This window comes from Lagopus muta, chromosome 3, assembly GCF_023343835.1.
Source record: "Lagopus muta isolate bLagMut1 chromosome 3, bLagMut1 primary, whole genome shotgun sequence".
Lineage (NCBI taxonomy): Eukaryota > Metazoa > Chordata > Aves > Galliformes > Phasianidae > Lagopus > Lagopus muta.
In genome coordinates, this window is record NC_064435.1 from 85125723 (window position 1) to 85145638 (window position 19916).

At 40.7% G+C, this 19916-nt stretch overlaps 1 protein-coding gene and 1 long non-coding RNA gene across 7 annotated transcripts in view; one reads left to right on the forward strand and one right to left on the reverse strand.

Moving 5' to 3' along the window:
• Positions 1 to 11734, reverse strand: part of CAP2 (cyclase associated actin cytoskeleton regulatory protein 2) — a 64982-nt gene extending 53248 nt beyond the window's left edge. The window contains exons 1-3 of one of the 6 annotated variants that reach the window (XM_048940534.1): positions 11663 to 11725; positions 623 to 774; positions 339 to 463 (exon numbers count right to left, since the gene is read on the reverse strand). In XM_048940534.1, coding sequence (XP_048796491.1) covers positions 339 to 462 — 124 coding nt within the window. In that variant the 5' untranslated portion in view covers position 463; positions 623 to 774; positions 11663 to 11725. Of the gene's footprint in view, positions 1 to 338; positions 464 to 622; positions 775 to 6090; positions 11009 to 11053; positions 11378 to 11662 lie in introns of those variants that run through there. The other 5 variants (XM_048940533.1, XM_048940537.1, XM_048940536.1 and 2 more) reach the window with 5 other exon arrangements.
• Positions 11735 to 11885: 151 nt separating this feature from the next.
• LOC125691314 (uncharacterized) lies at positions 11886 to 19676 on the forward strand. The gene is made up of 3 exons (XR_007376077.1): positions 11886 to 11976; positions 12668 to 13616; positions 17276 to 19676. It is a non-coding gene; the product is annotated as an uncharacterized LOC125691314 (long non-coding RNA).
• The last annotated feature ends 240 nt before the right edge of the window (positions 19677 to 19916 follow it).

Genomic DNA, 19916 nt, shown 5'->3' on the forward strand with positions numbered 1-19916 from the left:
GCATGAAGTTCAGAGAGCTGGAAAATAGACTCGGTGTTTATACTGCTGACATCTTTAGCAGTATTGATGCTGTGCATTTTTGAGACATCTCATTTCTTCTGCTAACTGGGCTCAAGGAGATGTTGTTATGTGGTGAGTTATCTACAACAATATAAATGCTAAAATCGAGAGAGCAATAAAGCTTGAAATATGGACCACATATTTAAGAGGTATGACTAATATTGAATTTTCTAGGCCATGTATGTTTGTAATCATGCTTAGAAGACAAACACATGCTCTCCTTACAAGCTGGATTTCTAATAGCAGAAAGAGGTGGTACGTCAAAAAAAGAGACTTACTTCCATTGACACCGTTCATCGCATCACACTCCATTCCACCAGATCTCTGGGAATCTGAAAATAATGATTCAAGTCGAGTCACTGCTTTCTCCAATCTCTCCATCAAGCCATGATTCTCTGCCATTCTAAAAAAGTCATTCAGGAAAGAGCATTAGACCCCTTTGAGAAAGCCCATTCTTTACCTCGTGTTCTACTCATGGCTTTATCAACATTTATGGTGAAAGCTCCTTTTTGTACTACTGTCCTTCCGGCTGCAGTGAAGCAGCTAACAAATGAGAACTTACTTCTGTTGATCAGTGCTCAGCCTTCGGTTTTCCTTGCAAATGGATACAAACTACTGCTGGTGTTGGGCAGTCTGTATTTGGACAGTTTGTGAAATCTTTATAAATGTGTTTGGTAGAAACGTATGCCGGCAGTGATTTGCATCAGTCAGTTCCTGGGGCAAAAATACAGATTTGATTAAAACTTGATTAAAAGCCAGCCTTTAAGTGTCTACCTCCTGACTTTTCTAAAAATACACGCTGAAATCTGCCTGGGTCTTCTAGACTTTGTAGTAAGGCTCAAGCACTTTACTGAGTGACTATCGTGAAGAGGCAATTTTGGTTGTTCTTCTGGTGTGATTTCCCATCTCTTAATTATTTTTCTTTTTCTTATGAATGCACCTGATGTCAATCAGTGCATCCCAAGCTTTTCAAATCAAGCACTGATTAACATTTGGAAAGAAAAAGCCAGGAGCCTACTTGCACAGTGCTGCAACAGTGATTTGATGTAAAATGAAATAGAAATCAGGCTACATTTTGAACAATTTGCACATCGTTTCATTTCTCCATGAAGTGATTGTCTGTTTTCTTACATGTGGGGAAGTGTAGGCATTGAATTTCTGAATGCTAGCCAATGTCTCAGGGAACACTGTGCTCTATACGCTACAGACTAAGAAACAGTTACGTAAGTAAAGAGAAAGCTATGTTTAAATCTCCCATAGTTTAATATAACAAATGGTCTTAACTTAAGGTTGTGGGTGTTTTATTCTGAGTGACATACAGTAAAGGAGTTGGTGGTGATCTATGGCTCTCGATGAAAACGTGATCCTCGATGAAAACATGAGCTCAAGCAGAGCTCCCACAAGACAGCTTATATCCCCTACCCTATGCAATATTTTTCTAGTGAGCAAAACAAATAAAATAATGCTGCTTCAGTGTTCCCTTGCCCTGGGGAGAAAGTGTAAATTCTTTTATTAAAAAGTAGAGTGATATGAAAAGAAGGGCTTCTGATTTAAAAATCAGTATTTGTAATCTTTATAATCATTTTTATATTGAAAATTTAAGCGTGAGAGAAGCTATGAGGATGGTGGGAGCACATGCAGAGCTCTCATGTTGAGTCATGCTGTCTAACAAGGTGGGGCTTTCAGGCTTTGCCCTATAAATATGAGGAGATTTGTGTTTGACCTAAGAGTGAAACAGAAGATTTTACAACGCGGAAGTCTTGGGAGAACCATTCTCATGAGAAAGTTCTGTCTGGAGATTATGCGTTGTTTTTTTCCTTTCTTTTTCCCTATTTACATTAAATAAAAAAAGCAAACCCCTAAAAGAGGACAACATGAATCAACGTGCATATAAGCACTGTCCAAAATTCAGGGGGGAGCAGGGGGTCTCTTCTGCATGTATTTAAAATGTACCCTGTTCTGTTTGAAAAATAATGAATTCTCCAAAGCAAAACCAAAAAACCCTTCACATTTGTAAGGTTACAACTATCTTGGCAGGAGTAACATGAAGGTGTCAGGAAAGCTTCTGAAATGTGCAAATTTTTTCTGAAAATATTGAACTTTTTCTTAAAACAAAGCACTCATTCCTCAAAGGTATTAAGGGCACAATCTTTTCACATTCTACTCTACTAGCTCAAAGCTTCAAAATGTGCTTATTTTAAAAGTCATCTTCTAGAGCAGTTTAAAGTCTGGCTGATCTAACTGAAGCATACTAACAGTCAGTTCTTCTCATCAGCATTTTAAAGTATATTTCAGTGTATTTCCTGTTTGTCTTTACTTGAAGACATGGTCTGATATGTAACTATATTTGTTTCCATCTGCTCCAAAATTTCCACTGATGAAAAGTACAAAATTTCTTTGGAAGAGTGGCTCCTTTTTGTCTCTGTAGCCTGATTTTGCTTGTTGAAGGATTTGGTTCTGATGTGACTACACACACTTGGAGGAATCTTCCAAACAAACAGCAATAGATCAGACTTGTAATGCTCTACCCAAGAAATCAGCCCCTGTAAGATGCTAAAAATATGGTTTATGGAGTCAGAAGCTCTATGGAATAACCCAATGACCCTGTGGACATTTCTATGCAATACCTTCCAATAGCAACAGTCTTTTGTTCACGATATTCTTCACAGTTTTATCCAGTGCCAAAAAGCTGCAAGACTACAATGTTGTTCTAAAGTCAGATATCAACAGTGGGACAATTACACAATCACAGAATGGCCTGGATTGAAAAGGACCACAGTGCTCATCCAGTTCAACCCCCTGCTGTGTGCAGGGTCACCAACCAGCAGACCAGGCTGCCCAGAGCCACATCCAGCCTGGCCTTGAATGCCTCCAGGGATGGGGCATCCACAGCCTCCTTGGGCAACCTGTTCCAATATGTCACCACCCTGTGTGTGAAAATAACATATTGTTCCAATTTCTTTAGACAGAAGTCAGAACCATTTTGACCACAGCTTCAATGCTGCCAGTTTTTTTGCTGTTTTTAGGAGAAATGTTACTCTCAAAAACTGCTCAGTCATCATGTTTATGTTGAATTCCACTTTCCATCTGCCTACTTATAGATTCAATGCATGATTACATGGTATTTGTATCTATATTCATGTACATGCGTGCACATAAGTATTTATTCAGGTACTTTGTCCTTTATGAACAATGTGCAAGTATACTTTTGCCGTTAGTGTGTAAAACTCTACATCAGCTGTACATACAATAACCTGATATATACATTTGCTTTCCTGTCAGTCAGCTAGGTTTCTTACAAACAAGACTGAACTAGAATTACTGTTCTGAAGTAAAGACTCCACTGGCCAACAGCACATCTCTCTCGATCTGTTTTCAGTCTAAACCTTGGCAACTTGGCCTGTATTTAGGGATTCACATATTTGACTCATATTATGACAATCTTCATCATTTTCTTGACCTGTGTTTAGAGTCCATCTGATTAGCTAACAGTCCATACTGCACTCTGGAAGGTCAAACTGATGCCGCAAACCCAGAGCTCAGAAGAGCTCAGAGCACAAAGCAGAGCTTGACTCTGTGAAGCAGTCTGTGCAATGTAGTACCAGGGCTAAAAATTATAAATAAAAATGAGACCGGTCTACTTACAGTGCCAAATAAAATCTTTGCATCTTAATAAAGAGGATGTAAATACATCTGCGGGATGCCCCTACTGCCATGAAGCTAGATTTTACATCAAGCCAGATTCTCTATCTTGTTTTCACTGGGATTTTAATTAAAGCTTTGTTCTTGATGTGGTTATTCATACACCTTTCTCAGGTTTGATGCTGATTACCTATAAGGAGTTAAAACCAATAATACTTCAGGTCCAGTGTAATCCTGGATCCAGTTTTCTGGGTGGAGAAGGAGAATGCTCTTCATTGAACACACAGTCAGCTAAGAGCTAGGAACAAATTGTTTAAATGTTGGCATTGCTCTTGTGCACAAAAAGCACAGAGGATTCATAGAGCTGCACTGTTTCCTGTCAGTGGTATCTTTTGTGGGGTGCTAACGGCATATGGCAATGCAACTATCAATCCTTTCTTCACTTAAAGAAGCGAAGAAGGACACACTGAAGACCAAAAAGCAGATCTGTTTTTGCACACAGAACAGCACTGCTCTACTCCCCAATTTGACACCTGTCTCAAAGCACCATTTATCTACTATCAGTGGAAGAAACTTGTCTGTACACTAAAATTCCCTGATGTGTTCATCCCAAACAGCAGTCAAACCGTAAGCCAAAACACACAGGTACTATGCTTGCTATCATTGCATGTGACTTCTGACAGAGGACCATATTGTTCTGTCTCAAGAAGATACAAGCTGTAACAAGCCCACAGGGAGGAACAGTGTAGCAGCATAAGGGGTAAAAATAAACAAAAGTGTTGATTTGTCAGGCACATAAAAATGGCAGGTTGAACGTAGGAATGGTGCCACCCTGTCATGTATGATATTCTGACAAATATCATCAGGAGATTCCATGGCTTGCTTTAATTCCTAGTGCTCTTTTAATTTAGAAGAAAAAAAAGGTTTTTTTTTTTTCATTTATTTGTTTTGTGCTTGTTTTTTTTTTTTCTTTCGTACCACTCCTCCCACATCTGTGACACTGACTGGGTCTGATTCATTTTCATCATCTGAGATGCTACAGGTTAGATTTTGCTTTCCTTCTCTATGCCAAAAAAAAGGGCAGTTACCTATGACAGGCAAGAATCTGTTATTTTCATTGCATCTAACATTGCTACGCTGCTTGGAAAAACACAGTTTTATTCTTGAAAGTATTGCAGCCTTTACATGTGTCTCCTCTCATAGTCTTTAAAAAACTGCTACTGAGATATGTGATAAACAAAGTATGCAATTCCTCACACTGCCAACTAGTACTGTCTTACAGCTAGTCACAAATGCCTTATAGATTGAAAGCGTGGTCTCCTCAGAAAGTTCTTCTGTATAGTGTATATCAAAGGAGGGGAAATGCATACATGTTTCTGAATGTGCCTTCAAATTACAAAAGCATCCTACGACACTTTATACACAGTCAGCTTGAGCCATAACTGGCTAGCTTTCCTGCACTGCCATTCAGCTGTATGTACCAGCTCCAGACTGTGTAGAGCATGCAGCCTTTTTGCTGTCTTTGGCATCAGATCCAAATTCTTGCTCCACCCCATTTTAGTCCAAACGATGAAAACCTCTTGGTTTGGGGGTCTCGGGGGCTGCTCATTCCCAAGTAGAACTGAGAAGCAGGCTGTTACCAGATGAATGGTGAGTGAGGTGCTGCTGAAGCTATCTGGTTTATTACCATAAAAGCTTTTGGGTGGAGATCACAGAGCAAGCATGTATTGGTTAGAAGAAAATGTGTTGGTAGACAGAAACATTACCTTGTATGGTTTGTGCTTTGTTTCCAATTAGCTGTATGGGAGGAATGTAAACAGAGGCTTGTCAAAGTGATGTCAAGTCGGATTAAAGCAGAGGACCTCTTGGAAAAGGCCTATGTGAGAATGATCCAGGGATCAAATTAGAGCTTTTGATGACCTTTTAGTCTTGTTTTGTCTCTGTGTCTCCTATGAGTTCCTTTGGAAGCCATGCTCTTCTAAGTATAGGAAAATTTTATTTTATCCAAGTAAAAGATGTACTCTTGTATATTTAAATGTACTTAGAATTGTAACAACTTTCTTTTTTGTGTGTGTGTGAATATGGCCAAATTTTATAGCAGACAAAAATGGGTGACTTCTGCTTTTTGTTTAGCTCTATGTGTGTGTTTGTATACTAGAAATGAGACCTGTGTTGCTGCGCACAAAAGTGTGCTACCAAAATAATCTTGCCTGTAGACATCTGTATTTGGCATACTGATTGTTTTTAAAGGGTTATTTTTTATCAGCAGAAAAGGTGTAGAACTGGCAAGGTGCAGAAGAAGAAAAGACAAGTTCATGTTGTACCTCTTCCGTTTAACCTACATTTTTCCTTTGTCTGGCTTTACAGCACTGGTACCACAAAACATACCTTGCTGCTTGTACACCAGCTCTTGCCCTGCTTCCTTCACTCCCAGTGCTGACTCCCTGCTGATAAAAATAAGCAGGCAGGAAAGGAATTGAGGCATCTCTGTATTCCACTATCTTAAAAATATTACAGACTGGCTTTGTGAAGCCATCTCTGTTTTGATAGGTATCCCAAAGACTGCTGACTGTTGTTACCACAAAGAAGTACTTCTGCACGTTTGTATGGTACTTCCCGTGTTCAAGTTATAAAATATGTCATGTATTCCTGTATGAGCTTAGTGCTTCCTGGATTATCAGTTCATTTCTAATTATATGTAAGTTTTGTGAAGAGCTCCCACCCCTTGCTGAATAATTCTGGCTGTCTTACCAATTTTGTGATCACAAAGAACAAGTTCATTATTTAATGATCTACTGAAGCAGTCAAGACTTGACAGCTTGTGTAAGCATGATTGACTTAAAATAACCAAGGCAACCCAGTTTCCAAGTACATTCTCCTTTCTATGCTCCTTTTTTTAATGTTACTGCTGCTTATAGTCCTTTGTCTTGTTTTCATTTTCTTCTTTCCATCCAATGAAGTGTAAGAGCTTTAGTGTCTCTTCAATCAACTGATACATAGTGTTCTTATCCACTTCATTTGCTATGTATCAGCATAGTGATTTTCATGTAATCAAGCATCCTAAAGGCCTTACAAGCCATTTAATTACCTGTCACAAGTCCAATTACTGTATGTAAGCAGACTGCCTTGCTGCTCTGAGAAAACACTACATGCAGGCATTGATTTTATTAAAGGGCTTTAGTTCAGTTCATAATAACTGAACAGGAAGATTATTTATGCTATGATTCCAACCAAATTGAATTTGTACTGCTCAAAAGGGTAGTAAACTCCACAAAGCACAAAACCCTACATTGTGTTTTGCTACTTCTGGCATGTGACAGAAAAGCAAATGGAGAAAGTTAACACCAAACAAATAGAGTTTCAAACTCTAAAAACACAAACTATGCAATTATTTTTCTCAGAAAAGATGAGACTCTTGAGTTCCTCAGTACCAGGGTTAGTAACAGTGCTGTTTGCTGGGAGGTTGGCCTTCCAGAACACCACCACATCTTACTTTGCTTGCGTATCCATACTGAACAAAAGCTTGAATTTCCTGATTATCAGAGGCTTTCTCCACCATTCACACTGATGGAAATCCCTTCCACTCATGCAGCTATTTCTCATTTCAACCTGCAAGAGCAGGCATGCCAAGTCAACTCTGGAATGCATCCATTGCTTGAACGTATCTCATTTGAATTCAGAAGTCAGAAGAAGCATTCCTCTGGTTGTGCAAAGGAAGTCACTCCGATGCAATCAATCACATTAAGTGAAACAACAGCAACTGTGAGTAACAAAGAGTACTACAAGTAGAAGTATTGGTGGACATCCGTCAGATGTCAGAGTAATTGGGGTTAATTTCAGTCAAGTCAGCTTCTCTAGCTCTCTCTCCAGAATGTCCTGCCACAGTTACCATCTCAGCACTCTGTCTGATGCTCTCAGGCTCTCCTGTCCCTGCTCAGCCTACAACCACTGACCCTTCTCTCAGCATGGAGAAGCCAGGAAGGCTGAAGCACACTTTGCCATCCTTCTACTCCCTTCACTCCACAACGACTGTGGCTTCATTGTTTGATCTTCATTGATCACAAAAACTCTACACCTTGGCCTACCTCCCATCGTAAAATCCAGACCACTGATTCTGCAGTGCTACTAGAAATCCTAGAAGTGTACTGTACCTTCATTTCTGATTCAGGATGAAATGGGCACCTCTACTGAAAAAGACCTTTCTATTTCCTGCTGTAATCTACTAAATCCTTAGAGATCCTGAGTTATAATGATAATCCATGTAACCTTGCTCATGTACAAGATCTGAGATGTTCAGCTTCTTATTCCTCCTCTGTTTCAGCCCAGAAAGATGCAATTGGATTCATCTTAGATGTTTATAAGAGTAGCCTTCCCAGTACTTCAGAGGACCCAGAGCTTTTAGGTGAATTACTCAACTATCACTTTTGTCTAAACAATGACACACATGGAAATGTAAATCGTTCCTTGCATTCCTTCCAGGAAGCAACTAATAGAGTATTTAAAATAATAGAAAACATAGCTGTAATGCACAGGATCTGAGCATGTCTTCTTGGAAAAATAAGACATTATTCCATTAGGGACTTGACCATTTACCTGTTTTTTTAATATACACCACATAAAGCCTTTGATTCCCAGAATAGCACTACTGCTGCTTTGGATTTTGAAAGCAATTTCTCTAATCTCTAAGTTCAGGGTTTTTTTTTTCCTCTGCAACACGTGGGTCAGACACAGCATTCTCCTTTAATATATTCAGGAAAGTAGCCTCACTGGGACCTTTTTTGGTAACAAAAACACCCCGAGGTTTGACACAGCATATCCAAACCTCTACAGGAGAAACAAAGACCAAAGTACTCAGTATACAGACTAAGGTGTTACATATGCCATTAAGTCATGCTATCATGGTGACAAAAGTTACAGAAGTTAGAAAGCAAAACAACAAAAAAACCCTCATGCTCTTGCTGTACAAAGCTGAATCAGCAGAATCCCTGCCATAGGTGCAGCTGCACTCGTGTGCTTTTGTCATCTCAGTGTTCACTGCTTAGCAGAGGTGTTGATATTCTGGCATAGTTCTAAGAGTGACATTCTCCAAAAATAGCTGAGCCTTTTGAGTTCAAAGCATTTATTTGGGAGTCAGTAAAACACATCTGTCAATAGCACTAATTTTTTTAAAATATGAGAGCAGCTGGAGCTGACTGTATATCTCAGAAAAAATTATACTGATGGCAAGCATTCCTCCTATTGCAAAAGATGCACCTACAATTTTAGAGAAGACAATTCAAATTATTTCTCTATATTGCAAGTGCTTAATCAAGCAATCTGGCCCCTGGGCAAGCTGATCCTGCAGTGGATGTCCCTGTTCACTGAAGGGGACTTGGACCAGCTGGCCTTCAGAGGTCCCTTCCAACTCTAAGGATTCTGTGATTCTATCATAATAAAATAGCTGCCTGAATAACTGAACTAATTTATGCCTGATTTATTGGAGGCATTTTTTTGGTTTTGTTTTTGACCAATGAATATGACAAAGAATATTCTCCTTCCCCGTGTCAGATGATGGACTAGGCAAAACTGCAACTATCGAGTTTCCTACCATTGCGCACATCATTTAAAAACATGAAGGATCACAAAGAATATTTTTTAAGAATATTTTTTAATGGTTGTCCACCATTTTTCACTCTGGAGTTCAAACCTCTCAGAATGTTATGGTCTCTGACAAGCTACAGATTGCAACATGGAAAGGCCCTGTGACTTGCTCCAGGTAATGTTGCAAGTCAATGTCAAGACTGTGAGCTGAACACAATTGTTCTGCATCCAATTCTCCTTTCTGCATTATACTTCTTTTTCTAATCCCTGCTAATTCCAATTCCCATGATTTTTTTTTTTTTTTTCTGTGGGAATTTTAATTCTATGGTTTTATTTCTAGTTCAGGTTTCTAGTTTCATATTTTAAATGGCTAAAATAGTTAATACACTGGGACTAGAAATTCTAATGAGAAGGGGTTTTGTTAATAAATGGAATCTTAGCATCCTTGACAAGATCATACATATCTTGCCATGTCTTCTCATGATACATCAAGAATCACCACCTTTTTTCCTCTGCACTGAGTGCCATAAGTGACAAAGAATAATGAAAACATGTCATACAACTGCTCTACAGTAATAGTAAATAATGCATATTCTCTTCATTTTTATTTAATTGAGAAAACATATTTTATTCATGACATTTGGAGTTCTGCCTGTCCACCTTCCACATCTGAGCATCATTCACTTGAGGGGAAAGAAACAAAGGAATCATCAGAACATTCTGAAGACTGACATTTTTGTTATGCCCAAGACCTAAAATGTCACGTTGCTCAGCATAAATGGCTTTGCTACAGTAGGTGTATTGCTTTTTGTTCTTGGGCAGACCTGCTCAATATAGATTCTCTCACTGTCATGAAACTCCTCTTTTGAAAACACATAGAATCAGAACAGAGTTTTTAATTGTTTGCATAAGAGCTAATTGAAAGGAAATGGTAGGAGACAGTTTGCATAAACTTGGACGTCCAACTATTAGTAATGCTTTAATAGGCCAGCTCTGGGAGTACGGTATTAGTCTCAACTCATTCCATCTAACACTTTTCCTATTTTAAATCATGTTTAAAGTTACATTTCTAAAATAGTCCTATTTTTCTGACCGCAGTTTCACAGAACAATGGAGCCAATGCCACATTTGGCAGATTTAGAAAAAAAGTAATTAAAAAATGAAGTATTGATCCCACTCTGCCTCCTGCAAACTTGACTCCCTTAAATGATGTTACTATTGCAAAATCCTAATTCTATGCAGGATTTTATTTTATTTTCTGAAAACATTTTCTATCATTCGATGACAACCATGCCTAGGTAATACACAAAAAGACAGGTATGGGCTTGATGTTTTTTTTGGTTTTTTTTTCTCCAGATAGACTTTGTTTTTAAGATTGCCCCTCCTTGCTAAGAAGTCAGCATTTTAACTGATTAAAAGCCTCACTGTTGATAAGGTACAGCTCAACAGCAGCCCTCGAAGCAAAGGACAGATTTACATTTCCAGCTGGGGTCATGGCGAGCTTTGTGCTTTGTGCTGAGGCTCTGGGGAGGGCTCCTTTCAGTTGTCAAGTTACTGCAAACCGCAGCATCTCAGCTTCACAATTCTTGATTTCTGTCTTCCTCCTGCTCCCCCACAACATCCTTCAGGATCTGTGGAATCCCTCATACATACACGCATTTATACAGATGTTACGTTTTTCTTTAGCTCTCTCTCGCCGAGATCCCGTTTAACCCAGCTCTTTGCTCACAGCTTTACCCGGGGGCTGCTCAGCACCTGGATCTCCGCTCACCTCCAACGCACACCTCCGGCTCAACCAACATTTTGGAGCCCGGCTAAGCAGCGAGCCTTCCAGCTGCCTCGCACAAAATGAGATCACCTCGCGCTGATGGAGAGAGGGGCCGGGTGCGCTGCCAGGTCTGCGTGAACAAGCAGGGGTAATTCCAAGACCCGACAGGGGTCGGGCCGGGGGCTGCGGGACAGCCACCTCCACCCCCCGGACTCGTGCTGCCCGAGGGCTCCGAGTCCGACCCCGGAGCGGCACCGTCACCCTCTTGCCGTTTTTCGGGACTTTTTCTCGCCCTCCGGCTACTTCCTCACGACGAGGGCAGCGCAAGGCTGTGCCGCGCAGGTGGCGGCTGACGGGCGGACCCGAGCCGGCAGCCGGGCCGTGACCCAGATGCTCTCGGCGCCCATCCCCGAGCCGCGCGTCCCCGGCCGTGCCCTCATCCCCCCTGCAAGATGTCCGCTGCGGCCCAGCCCCTGCCGGGCCCCTCCGCTCCGGCTCGGCGGCGCATCCGCAGCCCCGGGCCCGCCCCAGGCAGCCGGCCGGGGGGAGGTCGGGCCGCTCCGGCTGCTCCCCGCATCCCGCCCCTCCCGGCGCTGTCTGCTCTTGAATTACCTGTTTTGATGACCCGCGCAGCCCCCTTTTTTTTTTTTTTTTTTTTTTTTTTTTTTCTCCTTCTCTCTGCAATGACAATCCGTGGCCGGCCACTCGCTCCCCCCCTCCCTCGCCTCGCCTCTCCTCGCCGTCGCTCTCCCTCCTCCTCCTTCTCCTCCTCCTCCTCCTGCTCAGCGGGAGCCGGTGTCAGTCAGTCACATCAGCTGCCCGAGCAGGCAGGGAGAGAAATGCCCGTCGGCTTCCGGGAGTGCCAAATAAAGACAAGTCCAGAAAGAGAGAGAGACGGTGACAGAGACGGAGAAAGAAAGCAAAAAGTGGGTGGAGTGTGAAAATGGAAGGAGAGGGAAAGGCTGAGGTGTCTCTTAGCGGTGACGGCAGCGCGGTGCCGGAGAGGAAATGGCAGCCGTGCGGCATCGCGGAGGAGCGGGCAGCGGCCGGGCTGCGAGGGCAGGGGCACGCAGGGCAGGGGCACGCAGGGCAGGGGCAGCCGTGGCCACAGGTGTGCCGCCCCGCTTGCGCGAGCGGGAGCGCCGTGCGCTGGGAAAGGGAAGCGGGACGGTGTGGGAAGTGTGTGCAGGCAGAGCCAAAGGCGTGCTGCGGGCAGTCTGCTGCCTTCTGCGAAGCGGAGTCAATTGCAGCAGCCTGAGCGCTGCGACGGCTGTGTCTGCGCTGGGGTGGCTGCCATACAGCACGTCCTCTCCCTGTAGGCAAGCCCACGTGCCTGGGCCTTGCGCGTCGGGCTCTGCGGGCTTCACGTTAGTCTCTACCGCCTGTGACCACATGGGTTCTGCAGTTGAGCGGTGCTCAGCCCTGTGGTCCCAAAGGTGTGTGATCAGTCACCTGAAATCTGCTTCTCCTCCAGGTATTGCTGAGCTGACTTTCTGCACGGAAGTCTTGGGGGAAGAGCACGAGTTCATAGCCTTTAATGAAACAGTTTGCTCTGAAATGAAATAGGAGTCATTAGTCAGTCATAAAAAAAATAAATGATTGCAAACATTTTTCCAGGTCAGCCTTGTGGCTGTGCAAAAACTGGTGGCAGTTCTTAAATGGGGGCTGTGGAAAACTGTATCATAAAAAAGACGCCATAGCTACAGCAGACCTTAGTGTCTGTACAGTAATGAGATGTGGGAACAGCAATAAGCAAAAGCAAGCTGACTGCAAGGATCAGCCTAGGATCAAAAGGCTGCTGTGGACAGTGCTATCATCGGAAGTTGCAAGAAGTCAGAGCTGCAGCTTCCTGTAGACAATGAAGGAACAACTTCTTGGTGTATTTAAAAGAGAGAAAAAGCACACAGATGAAATCAACAGAACAGCTGTTCTTAAATAAGAGTCTTGGCAAACCTTCCAAGTAGGAAAAACATAGTATGAAACTGAGCACCTGGTTGCAGAAATACTCAGGACACAGACAGTGCTTGAGAGAAGCAAGAAGGAAGCTTAGAAGATCTCCTTCTGGAAATGAAGCACAAAAAGTTTAACCAACTGTGGAATAACTAAATGAAAGATCCAGATCCATATACCGTACTACAGAGAGAAAAAACATTCCAGTACCTTTGCAGTGTCAGTGGGATAAGTGGAAATTTTGGGATGCCAGATGCCCTCCAATTTCTCCAATGTCAATTTAATTTGAGGAAAATGTGATGCCATTAACTTACGAAACATTTTACAAGCTCTTAGTGTAAGAGCACAATCAAGCACTCCACATCACTCTTGGACATCACAGGCATGTGAAAAAGAGGGGAAAACAGTTGGGCATTTTCTTTATGTGGAACAGTTTACAGGCTTCCAGGCCGGCAGATAACTTGTGCATCTGAAGTAAATTCCCTGTAACACATCTTCCCTCTTGACTTCTTCTAGTGCATTCTTTAAGTGTAGGAGCTACACAAAACAGTCAAGCTCTTTTGCTCTTTTCACCTCCCCAGGAGGACGTTGGCAGACATCAAAGGCTAAGACTAAGGTAAGGAGGACACAAGAAGTGATAAATTTAGCTAGAAGGGAGAAACAAGAGCTTCTGTAATTGTAAAGTGACCTCATAATAAAGAGGAAACCCAGAGGCAAGTAGAGATGTAAGATGTAGCTCCTGCCTGAAAACATGCTGTTAGAGGAGAAAATCTTGCCCATTTTGGTTTCTACATAAATGAAGACAATCTTAAAAGGCAGTTCTATAAAGAATTTCACAGTTAACTCAAGCCTAGGAACAGCCCCCTACAGGGAAGGGAAGAATGAGAGAGATGCAAATTTTGGACTTTGCAAAATATTGAGTAGATGACATACTATTGTTCTAACCCATCCAGGGAAAAAAGGAAAGGCTTGGACTGCAATAAAAATGTGTTTTGAAACTGTTTGGCATTGACATCAAGTGAAACACTGAATGAGGAAAGCCTGGAAGATCAGATTTTGAAGCTGAGGTTTTTTTTCCTCAGTCTAACAATGCATTCATTTGTTGGTTTATAGGCAGAAAATAAATTGATGCCAGAAATCGCAACATTAAAAGTTAGAAGTTAGAGATTTTTATTTGTATACTTTTTTCTAGTACAGAAAGAATCAACAACTGCAGAACCAAAAGGTTTAAAAATCTTCTCAAAAGTCTTCTGAAAGTCTTTAAAATGTAGATACCATGCATTCATGCTGGAAGAAAAAATAAGTCTTACAATTCCAGTTCATGGCTGAAGTTATGCGGAGCTCCTCTGTGCAAAAAGTGCAGTAAGAGCCCTCTTGCTGAAAGGTATCCCATTAAAATACAGTATGCCATGGAGAACAGTATATGGCATTTAATATAACTTTCTGATTTTTTTTTTTTCAGTTTTGTTTTTATCTTTGCTCCTGCACACAATCTCTGCCAGGGCTGGTCTATTTCATTTCCTTTTTTAGAAGAATGTATTTCTGAAGTTGTGCAGGGATCCCAAAGTACATGCCGGAAGCTGCTCTAGAGACACCAAAATCTCCATAGGATGACAGAATTGCAACCTACTTAGAAGAAAATATTCTGGTGCATATTCAATTTGCATGCATGTTGTTTTTTTTTTTCCACAGAAGAAAACTGTTGAAAATGTTTATGGCTACCTTCTCAGTATTTGTTGAAAATAGGCTTTGGATGTATGCAGTTGTAAAATTTCCCTGTTGATAAAAGTTGCATCTAAATGATTCATAGATGAGTTTGGAGAAAAGCACAAATATTGCTGTTCATGTCCGTGATTTCATGGAACTTGTCTTTGCTGGGGCAATACGTAATAATGAATTTAAATTGAGTAAGTATATATTGAGGTGGAACCAAAATGGAATATCTTATGGAAGTCTTGGTAGTGTGACTTATTAGGTCTACATCTGAATGCATTTGTTAGGATGCCCTTTGCTTACCAAATCTATTGTTTAGTCTTCAGATTTTGAAAAGACATTCACAGTAAGCTAAATGAATCAGTAAAGAAAGCTCTGTGGGCATCTCACACAGATCCAGTGCCAGGACACACGGATAAAAAAAAGAGAAGATTCTGCCAAACAAGTGGACTATCTCTCCTTTTTCAGACTAGTGTGAAATAAGGCTGAATATGTCAACATCCAATCTGGTTGCCTATAAAATAAGATGAAGGGAGATCAAATTATATTTGGCTGATAAGTTGTCACCGCACTGCTTGTCGTCTCTTCTCTGCAATTCTCTCTTTGATTCTGGGAGTGTGGACTCTCATAACTGTGCATTAATAAGTCGGATGCTTCTCTTTAGGCATGGAAACATGAAAAGTTAAATAAAAAGCACGTGCTTAATATGTCATTAAGTATGTGAGTAATGGCATCTTCATGCAGCAGAGCACTTAGGCATTCCAGTTGTATTCAAGCAGCTTGTCACTTAGGGATGGAATTGCTCACTTGTTTGTAATTCAGTATATGCATAAGGGCTTTGCTGAATCCGGAGGGAAAATGTCTTGATCTCACAAATACTAATTTTTGTGACTACTTTCACTAATGATAGTTTGGTGTTTTAATTCCTTTCTGTGGTGCTGTTCTATTGGGAAAGCTACTCAGAGAATACCATAAGCTTGAGCTTCAGTTTTGCTAATTATTTACATTGCCCTATCTATTTATTATCATGAGATACAGGCTGTTGCACTGCTAAAAATCCTATTTTGATACAGATTTTGATACCGATTTTGATACCGATTTCAAGTGAAGTTTCATGATTTAAATTACAGGCAGAAATTTGCAAGGAATACTTTTAGTGAGGGTGCTTGAACAGAGAATCAGAAGAAGGAAAGCAAAATTTCCAAGTGTGTGACTGTAGTGTTCTGTCATCTTCAACTATGCTTTTGTTGGGCGTGAAAGCTGTGGATGGGACAGTCAAAAGGAATGACAGTCTCATTCATTGGTCAGTGCTAGTTCTTCCCAACTGCTTTGGCTCATTCAAAGTGTCCCAACATCCTCAGGAGTTCCAGTAAATCCAGATTGCAATCATGTTTTCTTTCTCACCCTGAAGATAGAAAGCATAGGCCAGCTCTAAACTTTGTCCTGGGATGACTTACTAATGATTCCCTGAGATTGATGCTCTTGTATGAGAAAGCCCAGACAGAGCAGTAGAAGTACTTAAAAATCCAGACATGGGAAAAATATGAATTTTTGAGTATATTTTAGGTTCTTGATGTTGCTTTTTCTGAGATTCGAGGGAATAACCAAGTCATGGATTCAAGGTTTTCTGTACAACCCTGGACTAGAAGCTTAATTATTCTTTGTCTTCATTGTGTTAAATTACCAGATTCTAGGAAAAGGTAGTTTAAGGAAAACACCAAGCTGTGCAGAATTTATGGTAAAATCATATGAATTGATAACTTGCTTATTTAGTTGTTACAGACAGTACACTTCATAGGAAATATAGCCACATGAGTAGGTAGCCAAAGTATTCTAGCAGACACATATTTAGTGTTGTTTCAAGCTTTTAACTAGGCTATGCCCTTTTTCAGAGCTGTGAGTAAGAGATTTATGTTCTTTATCTGAAATTACCTGTAGTAAATTTGGTGCTAGGTGACTTTTGCTACCCCTTTCTGCAAACAGCATTCCTAGCTGGTTTTGTCCTCCTCCAAGCTCCTCTGCCTTGGAAGAGTGAGAAGTCCTTTCCAACCCAAACTATTCTGTGATTCTGTTTTCAAACTGGAAGCGGTAGATTTAGACTAGATTTTAGGAAGAAATTCTTTATTGTGAGGGCAGTGAGACACAGAAACAGGTTGCCCACAAAGGCTGTTGATGCTCCCCCCGGAAGCATTCAAGGCCAGGCTGGATGGGGCTGTGAGCAACCTGGTCTAGCAGGGGGCTGGAAGTAGATGATCTTAAAGGCCCCTTCCAACCCAAACCACTCTATGATTCTGTGATTCTATGAAGTGAGGGAGAGCAAGATAGGCACTCAATCTCCATTAGAGCAGTTAATTCAGGTAGAGAATGAAGTCCTTTGCCTTACCATAGTCACTGTGATTGGGCTTGTCCTGTAAGTAACCATTTAGCTTTTGACATTAGTCTTCTGTGAGCACTCTTGCTAACCCTAGTAAAGAAATGAGTGGAAAAGTTTTGAATGTCAGCATCTGAAATCTTTGACTTAATCTGGAAAGGTACTGAGGTGATTTGTGCTTTTTCATACAGCACTGGAATGCCGAGGGTGACAGTGGTGTGAATTTTCTTCTGCTCCTTCAATCTCTCTCTCAGCTACAGACTTCAAGACTGAGGATATCTCAATTTTACATCCTGCTGCAAAATGAGACTGCTGGTATGGATCCCTAGGTACAGTACATTGTTTACATTAGTATGTAGTTTTGTTGGCCTAAATTACTATTTTACAAGTGATGGCTGCCTAGATTAGATGTGAAGAGCTGATCAAGTACAGCAGCACAGAGCCACACAGAATCATTTACCCTACTTTTCATCTCCATGGCAAATGAAAACATTTCTTCTGTACTCTGAGAGCTTTCTGAGACCAGCCCCATTATATATCCCTATCAACGCATACTTTTCTCATTCAGCTGAGGTAGAGGGGTTTCTTCTGGTAAGTGAAAAAGTGGTTTTCCTTTTATAGGCCTTAGCTGAGATACTTTGCGTAATGGCTTGCTTTTTTCCCTTGCTTTCTGAATTACCATCATCTGTGTATTGAGTCTTTCTATGAAAACAGAAGAACAAATATAAAGCCAGAAAATGATTCTGCCTTTTTCACCAGATGATCTTCTTGTAGCCACATTGTCTTCCACTCTACCTTTCATTTTTTGTTATTTTTTTCCCAAAAAAAGGAAGGAGGAGAAAACAAAAGTTAAAAAAAAAGAAAAAAAAGTATTTGTTTGATGGCTAAAACGGTTTGGAAAGAATTACAAATATTTTGCTCTGGTGGGGTGAAATCCTGTTCCTCCTCAAATCAGTGCGTGTTTTGCCAGTGGCTGATGAGCTTTCACCCTAAATTTTCACCTTAATGTTTCACTTGAATAAATGTAGACCAATGATTCAAGTACTAGAAGAAAACGTTTTGTTTCAAAGCAATTCATTTGTTTAATGCTTATTTTCCTGCTTTCCTGTATTTACATGGGCTCTGTATCTACTGTACCATACTTCTAGAAGCTATCATTTTCTTTAGAGAATATTGTTTGCTCTGCTGAATAATTCATCTTGGGGATCTCCTTTAATCCCCCATCAAATGTGCCACTCTTGTAACTTCGTAGAGGAAAAAAAAAGGAACACAACATTGCAAAGCTGATTTATGAATTAGGCCATGAGAGTTAAAAATAAATAAAGTGTTGGTGTAAGTAAGTACATCAGGTTGGATTCTGGTTCAGTTATACCAGTGTCTCTGAAACAAAACTGTTGGTTCTATGCAGATTTCCACTAATGTGGCAAAGATCTGGCTCTGGCTTATTACAGAGTATAAAAAAGGAGCATGGGAGAAGCGTGGTGACAATTTGATATTTAGATGTCAGATAATTTGTCTGGCAATGTATGTAAGTTTTGAAGGAAAACAGAACTGCTTAGAATACAATATAAATTCAACAGTAAATAACATGCAGTCTAATCCAAAATTCTATGTATCTTACCTGGTTAAAATATAAATGTTTTAGGTGGAAAGGAAATACTCCAGAAGTATCTTCATAGTGAATTTGTGGTCCACAAACACTTTTAAGTTCTTTCATGGGATTTACACATTTGTTATAAGCAACTCCAATTAATTTTCTGTATATAAGATAGATTCAGGTACTGCACCTCTTACAAAGTGTTGTTTCAAAGCCGAGTCTTGAGGTACTTGTAAAACATTAAAAGGAAATAATCAAAACAGTTGCATACTCGAAGAATGTATGCCTTGCAAAGTCAAACCAGTATTAAAGGTGCATATTAGTCCCACAGGATATAAAAGATTGTTGCTTGTATCTGAGCTGATCAATTCAGAAATGTCAGCCTCTTCCAGCCACCAGCTTCATTCAGCCTGTAATAAGTAGCCAAATTGTCAGCTTGTGCAAGGGTTTTGTCTGGCTACTGTGACCTCCTGTGTACGTGCCTTAGTCATAAGCAAAATTATGGGCTATACTGGGGGACCTCGGGCATTGCAGGGAATGAACTGCTGCAAGTTCTTCTGTATAGCAGTTAACAAAAGGAAAACAAAATACATTAGAGAAACAGAGAGAGTGAAATCTTCTGGAGAAACAAAAGAGAAGATGATTCCTACATTAACGTTCTTGGAACATCAGGCTGATGTCCATCACCTGTTCTGGTGAGCAACCCATATAGTCCCTTCTTTCTGAGTCATCTATCAACATCAGTAATTCATCACCAGCATTAATGTGATAATAATAAAAAAATAAATAATTCTGTAGTGTAGTGTAGTTTTCCTAGGAATCTTCAGTGTTCTTTCATAGCAGTTTTTCTGTACATCTTTTTGGTTTTCAATGTTATCAAACAAATTTGGTGGAGAACCTGATGCTCCATACATGGAGTTTGTTCAAGATTGATTTCTTCATTGGTTGTCCTCGTTTTTATTGTGGTACATGTCCTCAGCCCAAAGGTTATATGTTTTGTGTGGTCCTTGGTCATTAGGTTAATAAAAACAGACCTGAAGAGCTTTCTTTCACGGGTAATTTAACTTGTCACTCTCCTGTTGGATGTCAGTTCTAGGACTTTAATCACTACCATTTCAATTTCTTCATTTTCTGAAATACAAATATTGGTTTTGTAAAGGATACAAACAAAACTTAGATTCACAGTCACCGTGCCAGATATCTGACTGTTGGCTGGATGCTAACAAGTATGAGCA